This window comes from Lacerta agilis, chromosome 3, assembly GCF_009819535.1.
Source record: "Lacerta agilis isolate rLacAgi1 chromosome 3, rLacAgi1.pri, whole genome shotgun sequence".
Classification (NCBI taxonomy): domain Eukaryota; kingdom Metazoa; phylum Chordata; class Lepidosauria; order Squamata; family Lacertidae; genus Lacerta; species Lacerta agilis.
The window spans coordinates 55,642,300-55,664,908 of NC_046314.1; the positions used below are offsets into that span (position 1 = coordinate 55,642,300).

The following is a 22,609-nucleotide window of genomic DNA, read 5'->3' on the forward strand; positions in this document are numbered from 1 at the left end:
CCCTAGCAGACATTCAGAGTCTAAAGGCAAGGAAATTGAATATATGAATATTACTATTCAATGACAAACCTTGACACTGGCCCCTTTGGGTCAGTTCACTCATTCAGACTGTTGGCAGTGAACTTGCATTCCATTCAAATCCATTTAAAAAAAAAGCAGAGCAGAAAACTACTCTGTAATTCATAACAAAACAATGTAATAACAGCAACAGAAGCAGATCTCTGCTCTCCTCTTGGGGTCATGCCCTTTCCCTACTAGAAAATCATGTGGAAGTATTTCCAGGAGTACAGAAACAATAACATTTATCTAAAATAGGGGTTATGTGACATCCTTCCATTAATATGGGAAATTAACAGTACAATCCTGTGCATGTCTACTCAGAAGTAGATCCCGTTGAGTTGAACGTAACTTACTCCCAGGTAAATAATCTGCATAGAATTGTGGCCAAAATAAAAAAATAAAAAGCACATTTTTCTTTTGTAAAAATTCATGCCATCAGACTTTTTATATGCTTATTGTTTATCAAAGAGTAGCTCTTAACATTTACTTGAAGTGCGATCTTCCTTGACCACTGCTGCATTTATAGCCTTGCTGTTTATGTGGACCAGAACAGAAGATGAGGAGAGGCAGGAAAAAAAAACCTCTCTGCAGCGCCAGCTCCCAAGCTGGTGCAGCAAACAGGCTCAGATTAGGGCTGTTGCTGTAATGTGATGGCAGTGGGACTGGCTCAGCATGTCCTGGTTCCTGTACTAGGTCAACCAAAGAAAGACCCTAGGCAAGGGCGGTGGGGGAGGTCCCAATTATTACCACTGCAAAGATTCTGCTGGTGGTAGTGCATTGGTGTTCTCCTCACTGGTATGGCTCTGCCAGTGATGGAGGAGGCAGACTCAGGTAGGGCTTGACAAAGGAACACTTCTGCCTCATCCATACTCAGCATGGCAGATTGGGGGTGGGGATTTTTTTTGCCCATGATAATTCACAATTAAAGTCACTTTTTCCAAAACAAACAGCATTTATGGTCAGTTTCTTTCGTTTCGATTACCAAATGCTTTATAATTTTGTCAATTGACGAAACAGGACATTTCCCACTAAGAAAATGTACATTGTGTGATGTGACAAGTCCACAGAAGTCTTTAACTGACATTCTTTTGCATCAAAATCATCACAGCTGCATTTTTAAATTGTGTGGGGAGGGTCCAAAAACACTTGGATGTCCCTCTCTGCACCTGTCATATTTTACATGAAAGAGAGAAAACCTTGTGGTTTTGATTTTCTGCTTTAAGCTTCAGTCCATCATGCGTTGCAGAAGGAGTCAATGATTACCGATGTACTGCTTGCCCACCTGGATATGAAGGACAGTACTGTGAAAGGTAAGGAAATGTATTGAACAAAGTATAAAATAAAGACGTAGCAACTAGGAAATGAACGGTGGAAGGAGTAATGGACAAGCAAGCAATAAATGTGTGCTAAATTTGTCTAATCAGAAGAGGCCCATTGTAATGAGGGAATAAATTGCAACCTGTTTGGTGGTTTTGTTACAATCAAGTGGTTTATATGTTTTATTAAATGACTGGATTCGCATTCCTAATTCTCAGATGTGGTTATAATGCAATATAATGCCCCCTTGTAACGTAGAATCAGAGCAGACTGCAGAAAGGTCAGCTGGGCAATGATCACATAGCCCAGCACTTTGGGGTACCTTATGGACTGGCTGCAGAGTGCAGCCCCTCCTCGCTGGTATGGGGAACCAAAGCAGAAGCTCCAGTACTTCATGGAAAACAAGGGAGGAGCTGTGAAAGAAAAGCAGGACCAGGAAAGTGTTACTGAACTCACCCTTGGTTGGCAGAGGGGTGCGGGTAGGACAGAGTAGATGGCCTTCATTCAGGCAGTGAAAAGGCAAGAGAGCATAAGGTGACCAGCAAAACTGTATGTTGCTGCTCCTACCAGTGAACAAGGAAGCACTGTGTCAAACAAGGTGGAGCCAGCAAGACTTGAAGAGTGCTCTGTGCTCTGCTCTTCATCTTCTGAGTCTGCAGAGGTTATCTTCCATCATCTCTTGGAAGATTATCGACATGTGGTTTTCTGCCATGGCGAGACTGTCTCCTACGCTTTGCCTTCTCATGTCTGAAAGAAGGAACAGTTTTTCTCCATAGCTGTCTTGCCAGGTTCCTACCTCTCTCTGTGTCAGTTGCCATCCCCTTGCTGAATTTCTGCGATGCAGAATGACTGCAGTGGGCTAGGTTGGATCTTGTTATTGGTAACCCTGGAGATGCCTCCGGATTGTTATGACTTTGCTATTCTTAGGAAGGGGACGTGGGGATTATATAGGGATTGAACAGAACCAGCTGGTAACCTGCTATATCTCCAAGCTATTGGGACCTGTTGCTTCAAATGCTGAAGCATTTGACTATTAGGACATGCTAATAAGATGAAAAAGTTACAGGATATTAGTTGCAGGCCTCAAGTAGACTGTGTGGGAGCAAGCCTCCTTTGTAAGCTTATATTGAATAAAATTTCAGCGCAGCCTCTTTTTAGCCTCTTTGGATTAGCATTCCAAAAGCCATCATTGTTCATTTGTATAATCACATTACTGTATAGCACAGTTTGATGGAGGTGTCTGCAATAAAGCTAAATGTTTAACATGATCTGAAGTAGAAAGATGGGATGATATCGACAGAATGAAATTCACTGAAGACAAGAGTTGCTCATAGGAAGAACGAAAAAAGGAGATATGTGATGAAAGAAAGTTCTTTGCTCACTTACCACCCCCCTTGCCAATGGCAGCCACTTTGTCAAAGCCACCCATCACTGCTACCTGTGCTACCTCACCAGAATCACCACCTCCATCCAGAACTTGCAAAAAAAAACCTGGACCTTGCCAAACCTCTCCCCCCCCCTCTCTCTATATATATCCACCCTATCCTTCTATGGTGATTCCTCCACAGAAACTCATTTACCCCAACTTCATAAAACTAATTTAGTTTTTATTGTATTTTTGCAACTTGTAGATGTTCATCTGGATACACTGGGAACCCAAGAATTCCTGGTGGATCTTGCCAAGAATGTGAGTGCCATCCATATGGTTCTCTGCCTGTTCCCTGTGATCCTGTCACTGGACAGTGCACGTGCAAACCTGGATCTACTGGCTGGAAGTGTGCAGGATGTGAACCCCGGCATGCTCGAGAAGGCATAGCATGTGTTTGTATGTATATTAACAGTACTTCCGGATTTTGGATGGCTTGTTTTGCTTTTCAGAATGTGAATCTTGTTTTTGCAGAATTTTACTGAGAATAGGCGCTGCCATTCCAGTATCCCTAGAATCATGTCCTTTCTCTGTCTTCCATGTCTTGAACTGCTGGTATTGGTGAGACCCAAACACAGAGACTGTGCATGAGTGGAAAACAGTTCTGCTCACACAAAGGGAGGGAACAATAACTTCTGACAGCAGGCTCTTGTGCTTTACAGGGTGCTACTCTGGAAGCTCCTTTGGCCTCTAGGATGGAGTAAATGGGGAGGTAGTTTGAAGGACTGAAAAGCTTCATGTATATGATCAGAACAGAAGACACTGGGCTGAACATGGAGCTGCCTTATATCAAAGCTGACCGCTAGACTGGCAGCACCTCTCCAGAATTTCACAAGGGGATCCATCCCAGTCCTATTGGAGATTGAACCTGGGACTATTTGCATGCAAATATGTGGACAGCTGCTGAGATATGAGCTTTCCCCTTGTTTGAATCTCATCCAGCGGAAGGAGTAAGATGGATTTTCAAACCCCACAAAAATATACTTTTTAAAGCTTCTATCATGGTTTTCACAGTTCCTTTGACAGATAATATGGGATTTATTTAATTTTTATATACCCAACTAAATATTGATCAACTCTGTCATTTTCTGATTAATATTTTCTTGGAATGTTGCCTTCTTCAGCTCCCCTAGTCATGCTGGTTCACACATGCCTGATAAAACACAGAGCTGGGTGAAGGAGTACAGGATGTTGAAGGCTGTACATTTTGATAAAAGTATAAAAATAACCACTATTTCAGCACTGACAGCCCTGATAGCTTTCTCCAGCATCGCTCTTCTGTGTAGATTGCCTTCCCTTTTATTATTGCTTGAATTCTGGTCACTGTGAAATTGATCCTGTATTTGTGCTTTCTGTCCTCAGCATGTGACCAATTTACTCTGATTAGCTACACTTAAGCCTATCAAAATGATAATCAAAAATTACATTGCAGAATCTGCTTTTGGGTGGTTAGTCCATTCCCGTCAAAGACAAGGACAGTCACAGGTGAAACGTGAATGCAAAAATAGAAAATTGCAATTGAATAAGACTCATCTGTGATGTTTGCTTAATGAGTTGCTAAAACACAGGGAACAATTCTGAAGAAGTAAAAGCAATGGCTGCTTGGACAGTTAAACCATCACACGATTAGAACAAATGTGAGGAGAGGGCAAAGACCTGCTGATCCTGTTTCCTCTATCACCTCCCCATTGTCCCATCACCCTCCACACATTGGAGGAGAAGGTCTGGCCTGCTGTAATTCTAAAGCTCTGTGGTACTTAGAACCCTGATTGTGCAGGTACAACAGACTTCCTACTTTGTCCTCCAGGCAACAATGGGGGTGGCACTTAATTTTCATGGTTGGTAATGTAATTTGCCAAGCATAGGGTTGGCAAAGCTGCTTTCTGCAGGGTTCAACTAAGCCAGGCATAGGCAAACTCCGGCCCTCCAGATGTTTGGGATTACAATTCCCATCACCCCTAGCTAACAGGACCAGTGGTCAGGGGTGATGGCAATTGTACTCCCAAACATCTGGAGGGCCGAAGTTTGCCTATGCCTGAACTAAGCATTTGAATCCCCCACAGGTAACTCAGTCACACAGCCAATCCACTGGTTTTGAACTCACTGCCTATCAGCTGATGGGCAGTGACTGCACCCTACTTCCTGTAAGGGTCAGCTGCACAGTCAAATTTCCCATGGAGATCTTGGTTGTGCAGCCTGTCAAGCCATATCTGTACCTACCCCCCCCCCACCTGATAGGGTGTCAGGTGTGGGCAGATGAGTGTGGTTTTTGGGAAACAACCTCGCAAGCCAAATTGGGACCCATTTCAGGCCATTCCATTTGGCTGCTGGGCCAGAGGTTTGCAACCCAGCTTAGAAGGTGACCCACGCTCTGAATTCAGTTAGCATTCAGATGGCAAGGGCTTGCTAAGCAAGCAGTGAAAGGCAGCTTTCTGCCATGATTGAGGTTCTTAGGATTCTGGCCTTGGAGAACACTTTTCTTTTGAAAATGACTGATGAGCTGGGCAAAAGATAGGGCAGTATCCATCTTAAGTGCTTTTGGTGGTGCTAGGCCTTCTGGTTACACAACAGAACTACCCCTCTCGTCTTCCCACAAACACTCCCGAAGTCTGTTACGGAGGCTTGAGGGGAAATCCATAACAGCTTCAGGCAAGAGGCATGGGGAGAGAAGAGGGAGCAGAGCTTCCATTATGCAACTAAAAGTCCCTGCATTGGGACAAGTGTGGGGATCCTTTGGCTGCCCAGAAGTTGCTGAACTACAACTCCCAACAGCCCCAGCAAGCATGGCCAATGGCCAGGGATGGTTGGAACTATAGTCCAGCAACATCTGGAGGGCCAAAAAAATTCTACACCTATGCTATGGGAAGCAATTCATTAGATAATGCCCATAAGATTTAGTTTTCTTTGCAAGCAGTTTTTTCTTTTCTTTTTTTAAAAAAGAGACTTCCTTGTTTTAACAAACATGCTTTCTAAAGAGGCATTTCACATTTAAGGCAACTCTGAGATGTGCTGTATTTGGTAAGTGAAGCAGATTTGTGAGGAAAAGCTGGTGCTTCCTGCTAACTCTTTACTGAAACATTGCATGGTGGGTTTTTTTTTCTTTCATGTGTGCACAGCAGTAATGATCTGGACGTAATGCTGCATTTTCTAATACCGAACACAAATTTATACTGACAGTTTTATATATTTAACCATGGAAATATTTAGTCATGTATAAATTATGTAATTAGAGTCTTGAAACGTTTTCAGTACGTTCCAGGCTGCATATTGGAGTAACATTACTCTGTCTCTTTTACTAAATTGTGGAACTTGCTACATCTTCTCTTTTCAACCCAATTATCTAGCAAGAGGTGTTAATGCATGATGAATGTTCAGTGCGCATGCTATAGGCAACAGTTGCTTGTTCATTCTGAATATTTTCATGTCTTTGTAAGACACTCAGGATTTGTTTTTTCCCCCCCCCTATCATGCTGAATTAAGTTGGTTTTCATTTGCATCCCATTTTGCTATATTTATTGCCAGCTATTTCAAGGTTAACTAGAAAAGGGTTACCTAAACAAAAGAGTATACATCAGTGTTAAGTAGGGAAATCTGTTAGTATGCAGCTATCTGTTGGTCCAGCACAACAAAGTATTTTTTATTTTATTTTTAGGATTCTAGGTCTTTCAAATAAACTGGTATTCTACTGTTTATTTGATTTATAGTTTTTGAATGCCTGCCCGACAGATCTGTCTGACTCCTTGACCAACTAGAATAGATGTTGGTATATAAAACACAGAGCCCAGTGTTAAAACTGTATGTTATTTATGGAAATGTGCTTTCTCTTTGTGTTCCATACGCAAGCACACAAATGAGAAGACTTGCACCACTAATAGGTTTTTCTGATGTGCATGCATAAAGTAGAAAATATTGCCCCCTTACTCAAGCAATTATAGTGCACTTCAGTTCAAGCAACAAATTAGTGGGAGGACTGTATGGAGTGGAAAGGAAAAAGAACTTAGTGAGGAAAGGAAGGAGCTGAAAATAACATCTCCGTGCTTCCTTGTGCAGCTTGACAGTTGCCTTCTCATTGCACTAAATCAATTTGCCTCCCATCCAATGATTTTCCTTGCTGTTGTTTCTACTTCTGCAGCTAAACGGGAGCTTTTAGTTCCATGCTGGCTGAAGCAGCATCATAGCTGCTTATATGTGAAAGAGTTGACATGAATTTGACTGAATGCCAAAAAATATAGGAAGGGATAAAAATTGTGCATAGCCCCCCATCCTGCTCAGTATGGTAGTAGAATTAATATATTACTTATACCCCGACCATCTGCCTGGGTTGCCCCAGCCACTCTGGATGACTTCCAACATAATTAAAACACAGCAAAACTGCAAACATTAAAAAAAATTCCCAATACAGGGCTAACTTCAGGTGTCTTGGGCGGGTGTGTGTGGAGCAGAATTTTGCATTTTTATATACACATTTAAAGAGGGGCTTCAAAAACTAGTCTGCTCCCAAGTCATTTCAGGGGGCTCCACAGTGGAGTCCTGTGGTTAACTCTTGGCAGCCCTTGACTGGTCTTAATGATTGAGTTTTGGAGAGAAGACTGGATTATCATTTGTGGTGAATGTCTGGAGTGAGGGCTCTAGAATAACCCCAGATAGTGGTTGTGGGCGTACCATTATTTAAACACAACCCTTAAACATCTGTACTGGGAAGGTCTGTGGTCCTGCAGCCCTTCTATGCAACCCATGTGTTGCAAACACGAGTGAGCCCTTAATTCTACTGATGACAAAAGGGCACATTGTTTTACATGCATACATTCTGCATTAAAAATTTGAATTAAGGTAATTTTAGATTGTCTGGATTAATTTTCCCATGGCAGAGACTTTTATTATTAGTCTCCTTAATGAGAATGTTATGATGGCTCATGCATGATTGCATTATTCACCTGCTCTTGATTCTCAAGTTTATTTCCCTCCTTACCCTTCACTTCCAAGGTCTTACCATTATGCTTTAATTTCCCAATGTATTTTGTACTTCTCCATTTCAACCACCTTGAGTCACCAATCTCCTGCTCTCTTACCATTTTTTTCACCATGCTCCCTTGCTATCCTTATCCCTGGAATGGTCTCCTTGGCATGTTTGTCCCTCTCACAGTTTCCCCACCCCACCCCGATGCTGTACCCCTGCTATAGTGCTGCCTTCTGACATCCATGCATTGTGTGTGGTTGTCTGCAAAGGATCCATGCATACACTTGCAGTTTGGGTACCTGCACAACTGGGTGTCCCAGCCATGTTTGTATGGATCCTTTCCTGACAAATGTACTCAACACATGGTGCCGGGGGGAGGGACGACTATCCCAGGAGCATGAGATTGGGGGGGGGGGTGAGAAGCATAGTTCCTGCTTAAAACTGAGTTCCCTACATGCAAGTAATGTGTGAACAGGGCTTCCCTTTTCCCTTTAGGTCCCAACTCAAGAGTCCCATTTCTTTTATGAAGCCACGCTACTGGCATTAGTCCCAATCGACAATTGAATTTAGCCATTGTGAATTAAATGAAATTGCTTGCATTCATCCTTGTTGCCCATGCCCATGCCCACCCATCCCCCTGTTATCTCTTCCTTCTCTCCATCCAAATTGAGATTATAAGATCCTCTGGACTGTGACCTGTGGTTTGCTTTTGTGACTTTATAAAATGCACTATATACTGAATTCCTCCAATACAAAAAAACAATAGCTGAAAACACATTGTAAATCACGGAGCCCTGTTTTCAAGTTGTTGACAATTAGATATCCCATTTTATCCCATCTGCTGCTCACATCTTTGTTTCCCTTCCTTTTATTGCACCATGGGTTTTTAAGGTGCCATTTATTGGAGTTTAGTGGCCTTATATTTTGGAGAACTTTATGGGCACTGTAAAATATTTCTGAGTTGAAATACCAAGCATCTGCCTCAAATATTTAGCAAGAATAAATATTCTTTACTGTCCTTTCCCACAGTTTGTGATGACGACTGCACTGGAGTCCTACTTCGTGACTTAGAATCTCTAAACCAGATGGCTTTGAGTGTCAATCTCAGTGGCCCGCTACACCCTCCATATAAAATGCTTTATTCGTTTGAAAATACGACCCAGGAATTAAAGGTATTCTCAAAACCATCACCGGCTTTAGATTTCACATCTGGACAGAGAGGCCAGCACGCGCTTTTGTTGGCTTTATGTTTAGATCAGGGTGGGTGGGTGGTGTATTAATGGTTTAATTGCTTTAAGCGTGCCGCAGTGGTTAAATAGCTATTACAATAAATTATTGGGAGGATTAATAAGTAGAAGATGCTATAGTAATTCATGCTTGTTCTCTTGGACGGAAGGAAACAAATTGCCATGAAATGTGTGCCGTTAATGTCACAAAATGACTCTTAACATTTGATAAAGAAAAGTCACATTACATGTTTATCAGTGCTGTGTCTACTCAGACCCATGAATATACTGCTTGCCCTCTTTTATGAACATGCTTTATGTGTCAGCAGCGGCAATAATTAAGGTCAGCAGAGCAGCTTCATTCAGCAATACGTTATTTCTGAAATCCATAATGTAAAATGTTTGACTTTATTTCCTCAGCATTTACTGTCACCTCAGCGAGCACCAGAGAGACTCCTTCAGGTGGCGAAGAAGAACTTGGATACACTTGTGACAGAGATGGATGAGCTTTTGACAAGGGTGAGCCCAGAGGGTAAAGGGTTAGATCCCAATTTCATTTTTAAGAAAAGTGTTTCAGGACACGTTCTTATGTTAACTGGAGCCATTTCCCAAGGACCCCATCTCATGTTGTTATGCCCAGGGCCGTCTTTAGCATATGTGCCGCCGGGGTGCAAAGATCCGCCCAGTGCCCCCAAATTAAGTTTAGCCCCCAAACTAACTTTTATTATGCTTATGTCACTATTATCATTTGATAAATGGTGTAGCGGCATCACAAGGGGGCGGTGGGCGGTCCGCCCCGGGTTCCGGGGGAGGGGGGTGACACTTGGGCCCGCCCCGCCAGCGGGCCCCGAGGCAGCCTCACCCCACGTCCTGTGCATGGCCCGCCTGCCGGTGCCGCTATGGGGCTGCGGGGCTGCCCCGCCCCTGCTGCTGGAGCCGCCATGGAAGCAGCAGCTCTGGCCCAGACGGAGTGTGCACGTGTGAACTGTCGCACATATGCACTCCGTTGCTGGGCCCCCGCCACCGTGGCGACGTTGCGAGCCTGTTGAGTGAAAAGGTGGTTTGTGGGGTTGCCGTGCGTGATCGGCAGCTCCCCACAAGCCGCCTTTTCATTCGGCGGGCTCGCAACATCGCCGCAGACATTTTACACATGCGCACTCCGTCCTGACGTCCAGCCGGCATGAGATCAGTTGTGTCAAAGGTTTCGCTGACCCTGCTGCCACATAGCAGCTCAATACAATACACTTCAGTGGCGGGCGCCTGGCACCCCATAGAATTCAGCACCCGGGTGCCCTGCATCCCTTGCACCCCCGGGTAAATACGGCCCTGGTTATGCCAATGTCTGTATGCAGGATATTCTAAAGCTTCAGGTGTTCTAAAGCCCCATACAAGCAGCATCATGTGAAATGAGTGGGTACAAATGCCCCAGTCTCTACCTCTGTTGTCGCCAGGGTCACCCTCCATGGCTTGAAGGGTGAACTTCTAAAACGTGGAGCCCCCTCTTATTATGGAGGCTCTCTTTGCTGTTTAGAACTCTGATTGCATTTATTCCCCACCACACAATGCTATTTGAGTGAGAGGTTTTAATGCCTGAAGAGGGCTAGGAAGTCATGTGGTATGGGTGGTAATAGGAATGCTTCACACACTGCTCTCAAGGAGGACGTGACACAATTGGTGTCAGAACGGGGTTGAAACGATTCTTTGGTTGTCAATATCAAGGTGTATTTGGCTCTGGTGCTACCATTAGACACACAGGTGGCCCAAGACATTTTTGCGCCTGAAGCAAAATGCCTTGCTGCTGCCCCCACCATGTGGGGTAGGGGCGTAAAGCTGTGCAAGGGCTTCACACTCAAGGAACAGCCTTTGCAGAGCCTTGCTGCCTGGCACAAGGGTGGGGCAAACTCTGCAAGGGCTTCTTCTTGGCAAGAGGGAAGGCGTTCCACAGAGCTTTGCCACCGGTCCCTCTCTGCCCCTGGGGCCAAATGGGCCAAACAAATACTCTGAGAGCCTCACATAGTCCATCAAAACACCATTAAAGAAAGTAGAATTAAAAATAGAGACGAAAATTATTTCTAGTAGCACCTTAGAGACCAACTGAGTTTGTTCCTGGTATGAGCTTTCGTGTGCATGCACACTTCTTCAGATACCATCTGAAGAAGTGTGCATGCACACGAAAGCTCACGAAAGGTATCTGAAGAAGTGTGCATGCACACGAAAGCTCATACCAGGAACAAACTCAGTTGGTCTCTAAGGTGCTACTAGAAAGAATTTTCGATTTTGTTTTGACTATGGCAGACCAACACGGCTACCCACCTGTAACTAAAAATAGAGAGCGATGGGAAGGGGTGTCCATTCCAGATCAGAACTCTGGCTTGGGAATGGAGCTTCCATTCTTTGTTCTTCCTGTGGTCCTGTCCTGGATCAGGTCCTGTGAATTTAAATGGCCCAGGTTTAAGTACAAAGGAGTTAGACGGTGACCTTGGTTTATTTCAACCGCTAATTAGACACCATCTCAGCTGTCTTCTCATTCTGCCTGAGGCTTATCTAAGTGTACGTTGAAAGCTTATTTTCTACTATAATAGAGGCTGGTCAACCTTTTTCTGACAAGTATCAGCTGTTTTGTACCTGTGTCCTATACCATGCAATTGTGTCAATAGCCAGAAAAACAGAATGAATAGAATGTGATTTGTCACAAAGTAACACTGTTATTTTCCACCAAGGGCTGTTTTTATAAAGCCCCAGAAGGAAAATATAGACAAGGCTTCGCTTCGCTTTTACTTCAGTTTCTCTCTTTTTATATTTGTGCTAGCATTTGTCTGACCTGTGGAAATAAAATAAAAAAACACTTTCATTTATTCCAGTTTGTAATCCAACAGAGGCACAGGCAGACAGAGAAAATCGTGTATTCAAATCAAATCTCAGTTATGACTTAGAGCCTATCAAGCAACCTTCATTTAGAAGAGATGAGGGAGAAATCTTGTTATTAAAAACGCCTTTATTTTGTAGGTGGTAAAGTTCTCTTGAGATGACACCTCTGTTGTTTGTTATTCCTTTTATTAGTAAAGGCTCCAAACTGCGCAGAAATTGGAATTTCATTAGTCAATCAGGTAGTAAGAATTTATATTAATATAAAGTGTGCCACCTAGTGGTGAAGTAGCCTAGGCCTTATTTCAACAGTGATTTGGTTTAGGTGCTTGTTTTGAACAACGGGAGAAGAACCTGGGAAGGAGGTGAATTATTTAACTTGGAGATTCAACGTTTTATATAAAAATAAATAAAAATTGTATCCTTGATGCTGAGAGATAAAAATCCCACTTTGTAAATAAACACTGCTTGATATAACACACTGTATTTTAGAGGAAATGAGTGAATGTCTGTACCCTATCAGAAACTGGGAGCAGCAAGTCTTGGGCACTATGCCTCTCTCAAATCCATAAGATGTTGATTGTTCAAATCACTAAATCCCCTGTTTGTTGAACACAAGATCTCAGGGAACCAGTCAAGCACTCTCTGCAGGGGTATAGTTACCAGGGATAAATCTTTTAACTGTTGGATGGTCAGTCTAAGAAGCAGAATAAGCATGAGGAGGAGGAGGAAGCAGGACTGCAGCATCAGATATGCGTGTTTGACATCTTGTCCCCCATCTTGCAAAAAGATGCTGTCAAGTACGCAGTTTCTATATTATTTCCCCCAACGATCAGCGGTCAGTTGCTCAAGCCTCCTCCCTTCAAATTCTTGTAATCTTGACCCCAAGTCATTAGCACAGGTTTAGAGAGAAGTTAGCCCTGTAGCATTGGTGAACACTATACTGTTTAGACCAGGCATAGGCAAACTTGGCCCTCCAGATGTTTTGGGACTACAACTCCCATCACCCCTAGCTAACAGGACCAGTGGACAGGGATGATGGGAATTGTAGTCTTAAAACATCTGGAGGGCCGAATTCACCTATGCCTGGTTTAGAAAGAACCTCTCTAACACGAGTTTTCTTTGTTAACCTATCAGTAGATATTGATGTTTTATTAATAATTTTTATGTGGATTTTATTCTCATATTTTATACACTTCCTTGAAATATTTGGGGTGGGTGGGTTATGGTTACATCAATAAATAAACACATGTGTTGATCTAGGGTCTTCCAGGGACCAGGGTGGTGCTGTCCCTTATAGTTCTGAGGAGATTAGGTATTATAGGCCCTGGTGTGCAGGTTCAGGCAGTTATGTTCTGTAATTCAGAAATAACAAACTTCGTGAGGTATCTAGCATTTCCCGTTGCTTCTTTTCTGGTAGCAGAGTGCTCTTTTCTAAGCTAAGCATTGATTCTTCCCTCACAGCATTTAGAATGGATTCATAGCTTTAATGTTGAAGGCATTAAAGACTTTGAGAAAACTAAAGGTACAAAAGTGGAAATGCAGTCTATAAGCGAAAGGTAGAGTTTATTCTTTGGCGCTTCTCCAGAGGCATCAAAGTTCCCTTATAAAAGAAGACGACACATGAGTACATGCATACATTATATTCCTTGATGTGGAAAGAACTTGCATGAATGAATAGTTCATAAAAACATAGGGTTGCATCCAGTGTTTAACGTGGCCCTTCAAAATCAATGGGCATGACTAACTTGGGTCCATTAATGTCAATGGGTCTGCTTTGAATAGAACATAGTTGGATGTAACTCATACTCAACTTATTAAAAAGCATAACAAGAGTGTAAACAGACTGTGAAGTATCCATTGCAAGAATGATCTGGAGTGTAACTTTAGTGTTCTGTAAGTTACACTGAAATCAATAGGGCTGAAGTGGCTAATAAAACACTAAAACCTTCATGGTTTCAATAGACTTCAGTACTTTCACCATGGATGGAGCCCGGCATGTGCTAAGAATGATAGCTTGTGAACGAAGTCAAAGAAAAATAATGTCATCTGGGATCTCTTTGTGTCCTGTTCCAGTATGTGTTCTAAGAACCCAGAATAAAGCCTCGGATGCCTCTTTAATGGTAGAAGGGAGTAATAAAATGTAATTGTGTACTTGGGAAGACTGTGTGTCACTTCCAGTATATCTGATCAATAATTCATTGATTGCCTTTTGCTTGGGGTAAAGTTTCCAAGTAGATTCAGACAGATGGAGTATCTTCTTGTCATGTTCATTAATTACACGTTTCTTTAATCTGTATCGCCAGGCGACCAAGGTGACAGCAGATGGGGAGCAAACTGGGCAGCACGCTCAGGCAACTAATGAGAGAGCGAAGACGCTTGGACAGTTCATCAAGGGCACCCTCCAGGCAGCAGAAGGTATCGGAGAAGGGGGAGGCAGGCAGGCAGTGCCAATAGCCTCTCGAGAAATGTTAAGCATCAACCTGTTGGGACTATGAACACGAAAGCACTGAAAAAGTGTACATGAGCCGAAAGAAATCAATAGATTAAAATGCTGGACTTCAAATCTGTTAAATGAAAAAACCTATATAGCCAAATAATTGCATACTTCCTGCAATCTAAGGGGTACCATTTGCTACAACTGTTGGCAGATTGGCAATTAAAAGCACAGAGCAGCAGAAAAATTGAACATTCTCCTTCAGGGATGTTCAGGTTCTTGAAGAATAACTGTTATGATTAAATAACTAATGGGGAACTTCTGCTTTGCTGTTGTTTATTTTCAAGGCAGTAAAAATTATGTTTGGGAGGAGAGAGGGTGGGGAAAGTCCTCTGTTGTTTAAGCATTCTGTGTGGTGCATTATAAAGGTACATTTTTAATTTCTAAAAATGGCTTTAAAAATGCATTACCACTTACTTTTAATGAACACCTGCTATTTAGCGTTTGCAGATGACAGCTAGCCATACATATACCCTGGGAATTAGGTATTATGCCCCTGCAAGGAGCATGATTTTCTGAACTTCAAAGTACAGTTGAGAGCCATAACTAAAGGTGTCAAGTCATTTTGGGTGGGGGAGGGGGTTGAAAATAAGAGAACACTGTGCATAAGTAATAAACAAAAAGGGAGAAAAACAACCGCATCATTTGTAAACTTGGTGAAGCGGAGTCATTGTTTGAATTTAGATTTCATAGTCTGGCCTCCATTGTTCTCTTCCTTCCTGTTCCGAGTTTATCTATTATTTTCCAGCTAACCTATTGGCTGTTCAGTGGCATAGGGAGAATACAAGGGACTAGACCCAGTCACCCTCTCCCCCACCCCCACCCCCAAAAAAAACCCAGCTTGGCACATCTATTAATTTATTTTTTAAGGAGACTCCACACACACAGCCCTGAAAGCTGAATTAAGAGGCAGGAACTTTGCTGAAGCCCTTCTTTGCACAGGCCATTCATCATTTAATAAGAAATATTGGAAAGACCCTTAGTGAGATTGGGGGGGGGGGCAGGTGACCTGCAATTTCCTGCTAAAAACCTGACAGGAGTTAATGGGAAACGCTTCTCATTGAAATCCTGGATACTGCCGGCCAGAGTAGACTATTTTGGTCCAAATGGATAAAGTCTGATTTAGTATAAGGCAACCTGGGAGGCTGTGTTTTCAATTTTCATGGTGTTATGAATGTCTCTTACATTCACAAAAAATCTGGATACTAATAAATTAACATTCCTGTCCTAAATGCATGGATGATTATAGCATTCTTTTGGGGGAGTTTCCTCTGAAGCATAAGCTTCACACCGCCCCAGACACTTAATTTGATGTAATGAGTCTTAAATTCAGGCTCTCTGACATTATTTATAGTATTATAGTGTACCAAACATACAATCATGAATGCTTTGTGTATACTGTTGACTTCTTGCTCTGCCCTAAGAATTCTCCATAAAATTATTTCTCAATCTATTGCAAATTAAGGATTGCCTCTAACAAACAGTCTTTTAACATAATCCAGACCTTTCATTAAAATTATTTCCTCAGTCTCCAAAGTTTCACTATTTATATTGTCCCTGATAATCATTTAACCCCCCTGTTTGCTTCAAATCCCACCTTTTCTATAAAGCTTTTAGTACAGCAACCCTAGTCCTCATATCCCACTCTAACAAAGCTTACTGGTACTTATAGCCCAGTTCATGTTTTCTAAATCTTGAAAACAATTTAGGAAAGCTGGATTGAACGCACTATCTCTTCCCACCTTGTTACTCTCCATGAGGTGGAAGAATAACTTCTGAAACAGGAAGCCTGGTCTGTTTACAAGGACCTGCTTTGCATGGTTTAGTAACATAGAAAATCAGGATTCTAAATCACACAGGAAAGCTACTTGTGTAGAGCAAACTCCTAACTTTGGAGTTTGTTCCAAGTCATGGAAGGTGATTGGGGGTGGAGCAAACATCTCCACTCTCCCAGACATTCATATTAGGGTTTATGGGTGCTTGAATATAGCTCAAGTGTAACCGATAAACATATATTTATTGTGCTTTAATTGTTGTAACCCTCCCTGGGACCTTGGTGTGAAGTGTGGGTAATAAATGGTAATAATAACAATCTTCTTCTGTTTATCCCTGCTTCCATTTCCTTTTCCTTCCCTTCCTCTGTTTTCCCTTGTCTCTCTTTGTTGATATATATAATTTGCCAACTTTTCTGCAGCTGCAAATGAAACAGCTTTAAAGCTGAATGAGACACTTGGAACCGCAGACAAGCCTCTGGACAAAAGCCTTCAAGAATTGCAGAGGGACGTTGACAAAATGATGGCATTGCTCAGGAAGAGAAAGCTGGATGCCCAAGAGAAGGCTGCCCAAGATGAGCTAGAGTGAGTAGCAAAGCGATAAATATAGATGAGTTAGCAAATGAGTTCTAAAGAAAATGACTGCAATCTATTCAGATTTCAGTGGGACTTGAATTTTCAGTAGTGGTTCTGGTCCACAATGAAGGCAGGGATAATAGTAAGGATTTATTTTCTGATTCAGAAAACTCATAGTCATTTCTCAGCTTTGGAAGATTTGCTCTAAGTAGACAAAAATGATTAACCAGATCCTCCAAAAACCTGGTCTGTACTGGCATATTTGGATACTCAGAGCCTTCAAATTTATTGTCCAGATTAATAGCTTTAGAAAAGCACCAACAGTAGTTGCCTGAGGTTATCCCATACACACCCAGCTATGCTGACCTGACCACTTCTTTGACCATGTTCCTAGAAATAAATGTTGGAACAGTGAGGCACTGGGCAGCTACATCTATTGTCACCTGTACAGAATAACACTTTTTCAAGCACACAGATCTATTTGCCAGCAAACATATTCCCATAGGTAAACTGTTTGTTATTGAAAAGATCCCCATTACTATTTTCACATTCATTTATGTCCGATTTCATGTCATTCTTTTCCCTTTGCAGTTTCCTTTTTCATTCCAAGTGCATGACTTGAGAATAAATCCTATTGATTTCAGAGGAACTTACATCTGAGTAATGAGTTTAAGACCACAGTGTAACTCATTATATGTAACTCTACTCCTTCCAGTATGGTTCAGTACAATAGATAGCTGACATATATAGCCCATGGAGTTTGTTCCATCCTCCAGACTGCAGATAAAACGGGAAAATATTCAGAATCTCAAGCCTATTCTGCTATTCTATGTTGATTACTTTGAAATAGCCAGTCAGATCTTTGGCTATAGTAGCATGTAAAATTAAATACATAGGTGTACTATGATTTCTTTTGTTCATTTTAAGGTTAAGAGTGTGTTATTTATTTCAAACAGAGGGCAGGGGTAAGAAAGTAAAACAGGAATAACAGGGCATGGGAGATAACAAGGAATTGGTGTGTGAAAATATACAGCAGGAGTCAACTAACCCACTCAGTCAGCACAAGGATATCTGCTTGTGCAGCAGGACTTTCCCCCTTTCCTCATTCTGTGTGGATGGTATTGGTTGCCAGCTGGGTACTTGTAACATGGAATGGCAGCTTCAGTTGCATTGCCTCCATGTGTCTATTCAAGTGATCTGACAAATCCAAGAGCTCCCCAACTCCAAGGTAGTGCTGAAACTTGAACTAACTAGGGCTGTCTTACCCATAGGCGCTAGGGATGTGGGGCACCCAGGCGCCGGACTCTCAGGGGTGCCAGACCGAGAGTCGGGGCCCAAGAGTTGAGTCCGGGGAAGAGCCCGCCCATCGGTCAGAGTGCCGCAGGCGGCTCTGCACCACGAGTTCAAGGGTGACTGAGCCACGAGCTGCTGAGGCAGCCGGCCAGCTCCGCCCACCTGCATACCTGGGACTGGGCAACCTAGGGGGGCACCAGGTGGATCTTTGCACCCCAGTGCCGCATATGCTTAAGACAGCCCTGGAACTAACCACAACCTAGGATAGCATTCCATATCGGTTAAATAACACATCAGTTAAGGGTGTGGGTTTTTTCATTCATTCAAATAGGGGTAGAATAGACCCCCAAAGCCACAAGTGAAACATAGTTTTTTTTTCCACTAATTTGAAGCACCACATGGCAATTTGCATTTCATTATGGTTGAAGACTATCTAAAACAATTTGTAAATGATTTCTTTATAGTGCTATCAGGGTGCATTTGACCCTGCTTGTAAACTGAAGGTTAATGAGAGGAATTTTGTTAACTTGTTAAAAAAAACTATATGCAAAAAATAAAAAATTAAGTTGATTGTTTGCAACTTTGCAAATCTGCAATTTAGGCCAGAATAGATCAACACGAAACCTCTTTGGAATAGGGTTTTTGCTTTGTTTTTGTCCTCCAAATTAAGCATGGCAAGCAGCAGAAAGTTAGATTTGCTGCTGATGTTTCTGGTTTGGATTTAGACATTCATCACATAATTGGGGTTTTTTTTTAACCAATATTACAGAGTTGGAATAAACACCCATAACTGAGGGGATCCAGGCAATTTTGTAGTGTGTTCTAATAATTTGTAAGAAAATCTAACCCAAGTCTATTTTAAAACAGTCATTATAAGCACATGGAATCGTAAGTATGGCAGGCATATTAACAATACCATATCTCATACATTACAGAGCAGCAGAAACCCTCTTAAAGAGAGTGAATAAACTGTTTGGAGATCCTAGGAAGAGAACAGAGGAGCTCAAAAATGAAGTCCGAGACAAGCTGGCAGACTACCAAGATAAGGTTGATGATGCTCTAGACCTGCTGAGAGAAGCAACCAACAAAATTAGGGAGGCAAATAGACTATCTGCAATCAACCAAGGAAATATGACATCTGTGGAGGTGAGTGTTGAGATGCCCCACTCTGACTGTCTGACTATCTGCCACGTGCAGAATCTCTCAGAATCAGAAATGTTTTTCTCTTTTTTTATAACACTATAATGTTTTATAACACTACAAGCAGATTTAAAATCTTGCAAATTAATTGACATGTTGTTTTAATTCCTAGTTGGGGGACTAAGTTAAATTACTGAAACTACTATTGATGCCGGAAAGAAATGAAATGGGACTTAAATTTTTACTCTGGTGAATAGTTTGTGATATATGCATGTGTAAATTATAGTATAGATGGAATATAGCAACCCAAGTAGTCATGGCCCCAAACAATCATTGTTCTAAAATCTGTGTTGAGACTATACACAGACCCAGCCAATCAAGATTTAGTATTAGGATGGATATACTTCCTCATTCTGTCTTGTTCTCAAGTCAGGAATTAAATGGGCATATGTAAATTCAGATTATAAATCAAACTACCCTATATCTTTTATTGTTAGCAACTGGTGTAAATGATTTTTCTTGATTTAATTTTAATTGCGAAGTCTTGAAAGCACATTATACCATACATTAACAAGTGCTTAGCCATGACAGTAAAAGCGAAGTCAACCTCAAATGAAGACAAATGTTTCAGTTTCTTGTTTGTTTCAGTCTTTTCTGCCTCAAGGCTGTTATGAGTTGCATGATGCTAGCTTCCATAAAATACTTGGGAGACCTGAAGGGCTAACCATCACCATTCCCTAAAGGTAGATCAGTTGCTTCTTCAAGGTAGAGAGAAGGAAGATGCAGAAAATTAAAATATTTTCTTCTCTGTAGAATTTTATGATGTAATCATCCCTTTGAATTCTGTGTTTTAATCAGATTCCTCAGATCATGGCAAGCTCCCCAAAATGGCATTTTTCGCAGAATGCTAGGAAGATGAACCAGATGTATAGCATTTTACAATCACTTACTCAGCTTCGTATGCAATTTCCTAAATCTGATATTACAGAAGGTGGAAATCCTGAGGTTTCTTACAAACACCTTCCTGTACTTCATAACACAAAAGAAGCAACAAAAGTGCTGCAAATACAATGTTTTATAAAATATAAAAACAAATGCATATTCATTTTGAGCCGTTTTCATCACATAAACAAATATGATCTATAGGAAAAGAAGCAAGCCTTAGAAGATGGACGACAGGCAGTCGAAAACACTCTAAAAGAAGGAAATGACATCCTTAGTGAAGCTAATGACCTTGCAAATGGAATCAATTTAGCTGTGGAGGTAAATATTATATAGTTGAAGAATGAGCACAAAGAAACAGATTTTCACAACAGTGAAATATTTTGTTTTACTATGTACAGGCAGCAACCATTTTGTGTGCGTCCAGTTGATAACCGACGCATGGGTCCGTGTGAACGCAAAAGAAGGCAGAACGGTGGGCATAATGGGGTTAACAGGGCGGGGGTATTATGCGTGCTCCACTGACATGCAGGGTCCAGGAATGGAATCCCCACACAAATGGTTGCCGCCTGCATTTCTTACTAAAATTGCATTTATATAACTGCTTCAGTTTGTATTCTGTTGTAAACCATTCTGTGGCCTTTTGAAGAAGGACATTATATAGATTTAATTAATAAGTAGGGGCAATAACAGTCAAATGTAATTTATATTTATTAGAAACATTCAACTTTGCCATCTTCCCATGTATGTATTCCCATGATAAAATCTAAGGGTAAAGACAGACTAGCTGTGTTTGCACAGAACCACATTTTACCAGGACACTGAAAATGTGCTGGCTCCCAGGGAGGAAACCACAATTGCTTTGCTCCTCTATGTTTCTTTTAGCTTAGTGCTGCATGGCAGCTAAGTCATAGTTTGGCTTTTTGTGTTGTCCAAACCTGGGATCACAGAATTGCAGGGTTGGAAGGGTCTTCTAGTCCAACTCCCTGTGATACAGGAATCCTGTCCACAGCCATCCCTGGGTAGGCTCAAACCACCAACTTTCTGGTTAACAGTCAGACACACTGACCATTGCACCACAGAGATTTATGGTTCTTCTCCTTACCTATGATCTGCAGCCAAGGTTTTTTCTTCGGCTTACGGTGACATGTGAACCAGACCACAAACATTCTAAACTGTTGTGGAATTGATTTTGACACACAGGTGCTACACGTTGATGCATTTGTTTGTGGGACAGAAAAAGTCACCATACTTAGGATATATAACTGTCTTCATAAGGATGGGTGACATGCTCTGCACAGTTATTGGCCTGGAAAAGCCAAGTTAAAATCTGGTGAATTTGGTGATTCTGATTTTCTCCTCACCTTTGAACCAAGCATTAGGTAAAGGTAAAGGGACCCCTGACCATTAGGTCCAGTCATGTCCGACTCTGGGGTTGCGGTGCTCATCTCGCATTACTGGCCGAGGGAGTCGGCGTACAGCTTCCGGGTCATGTGGCCAGCATGACAAAGCTGCTTCTGACGAACCAGAGCAGCGCACGGAAATGCCGTTTACCTTGCCGCCAAGGCAGTACCTATTTATCTACTTGCACTTTTGAAGTGCTTTTGAACTGCTAGGTGGACAGGAGCTGGGACCAAGCAACAGGAGCTCATCCCATCACGGGGATTCAAACTGCTGACCTTCTGATCAGCAAGCCCTAGGCTCTGTGGTTTAACCCACAGCACCACCCGCTGAACCAAGCATTACAAGCTCCTAAAAGTCATAGCCAAGCCCCAGACAGAATCAGGAGTTATGCTGGCATCTCTAGTCTTCACTCCTAATTCCTTTTGAACTAACCTGTGGTAATCTGGTGGGATAATTTCTCTTTCAAAAATATCCTTTTTGGTTAAGGCACAATGTGGGTGCAAGACAAAGCAAGGTGGGACAAAATTCAGACAGGATACAGGGTGAGGAAAGGCAAAGACATGGCAGGGTTCAGACTCAAGGCAAGGCAGAGTCTCGAACCACGAGCAAGCTGAAACTGAGTCTTTATATAGTAGCAGCAGCAGGTGCATCCTTATCATTAGCGCCCCTTCTGCTGACAAGTGCTGCTTGACTTAAAGGGGTCATCCTTCTCCATAAATCTCCAACTGTGATGGAGCAGAGAAGCCTCAGGTCGTTGGGGGTTCTTCTGCAGTGGAGGTCCCCAACACAGAAGATGGCTAACAGTCTGCTCTTGCGGCTCACTGGGGAAATTACTCTTCATTATGCCTTTAAAGCAAAAAATAAATAAATCTGAAGAAAATGATTTGGGAAGGAATAAATCCCCTTCATAGTTTACTTTTGTCATCCACTAAATCTGTATATCTGACAACAGAGCCTGAAATAGTTGAGAGCCAAGCAGCCATGAGGATGACCAGCGTCCAGATGGGTAGCTACCTGGGAACCAGCTTATCTAGCTTTTTGGATGAGTTCTTAGCAGAATAAATAATACATGTTTTTTTAAAAATAAATGAATGGGTGAATAATGGGGTGGCGCTATGTTTTCTGCGTTCAGTT

General features: G+C 42.1%; 1 protein-coding gene across 8 annotated transcripts in view; it reads left to right on the forward strand.

Moving 5' to 3' along the window:
• Nucleotides 1–22,609, forward strand: part of LAMA2 (laminin subunit alpha 2) — a 362,452-nt gene that overhangs the window by 267,559 nt on the left and 72,284 nt on the right. For 7 of the 8 annotated variants that reach the window (XM_033143752.1, XM_033143756.1, XM_033143755.1 and 4 more), the window contains 8 exons: nucleotides 1,284–1,370; nucleotides 3,009–3,202; nucleotides 8,790–8,932; nucleotides 9,407–9,505; nucleotides 14,158–14,269; nucleotides 16,543–16,705; nucleotides 18,925–19,135; nucleotides 20,276–20,392. In XM_033143752.1, coding sequence (XP_032999643.1) covers nucleotides 1,284–1,370; nucleotides 3,009–3,202; nucleotides 8,790–8,932; nucleotides 9,407–9,505; nucleotides 14,158–14,269; nucleotides 16,543–16,705; nucleotides 18,925–19,135; nucleotides 20,276–20,392 — 1,126 coding nt within the window. The remainder of the gene's footprint in view (nucleotides 1–1,283; nucleotides 1,371–3,008; nucleotides 3,203–8,789; nucleotides 8,933–9,406; nucleotides 9,506–14,157; nucleotides 14,270–16,542; nucleotides 16,706–18,924; nucleotides 19,136–20,275; nucleotides 20,393–22,609) is intronic. The other variant, XM_033143758.1, reaches the window with a different exon arrangement.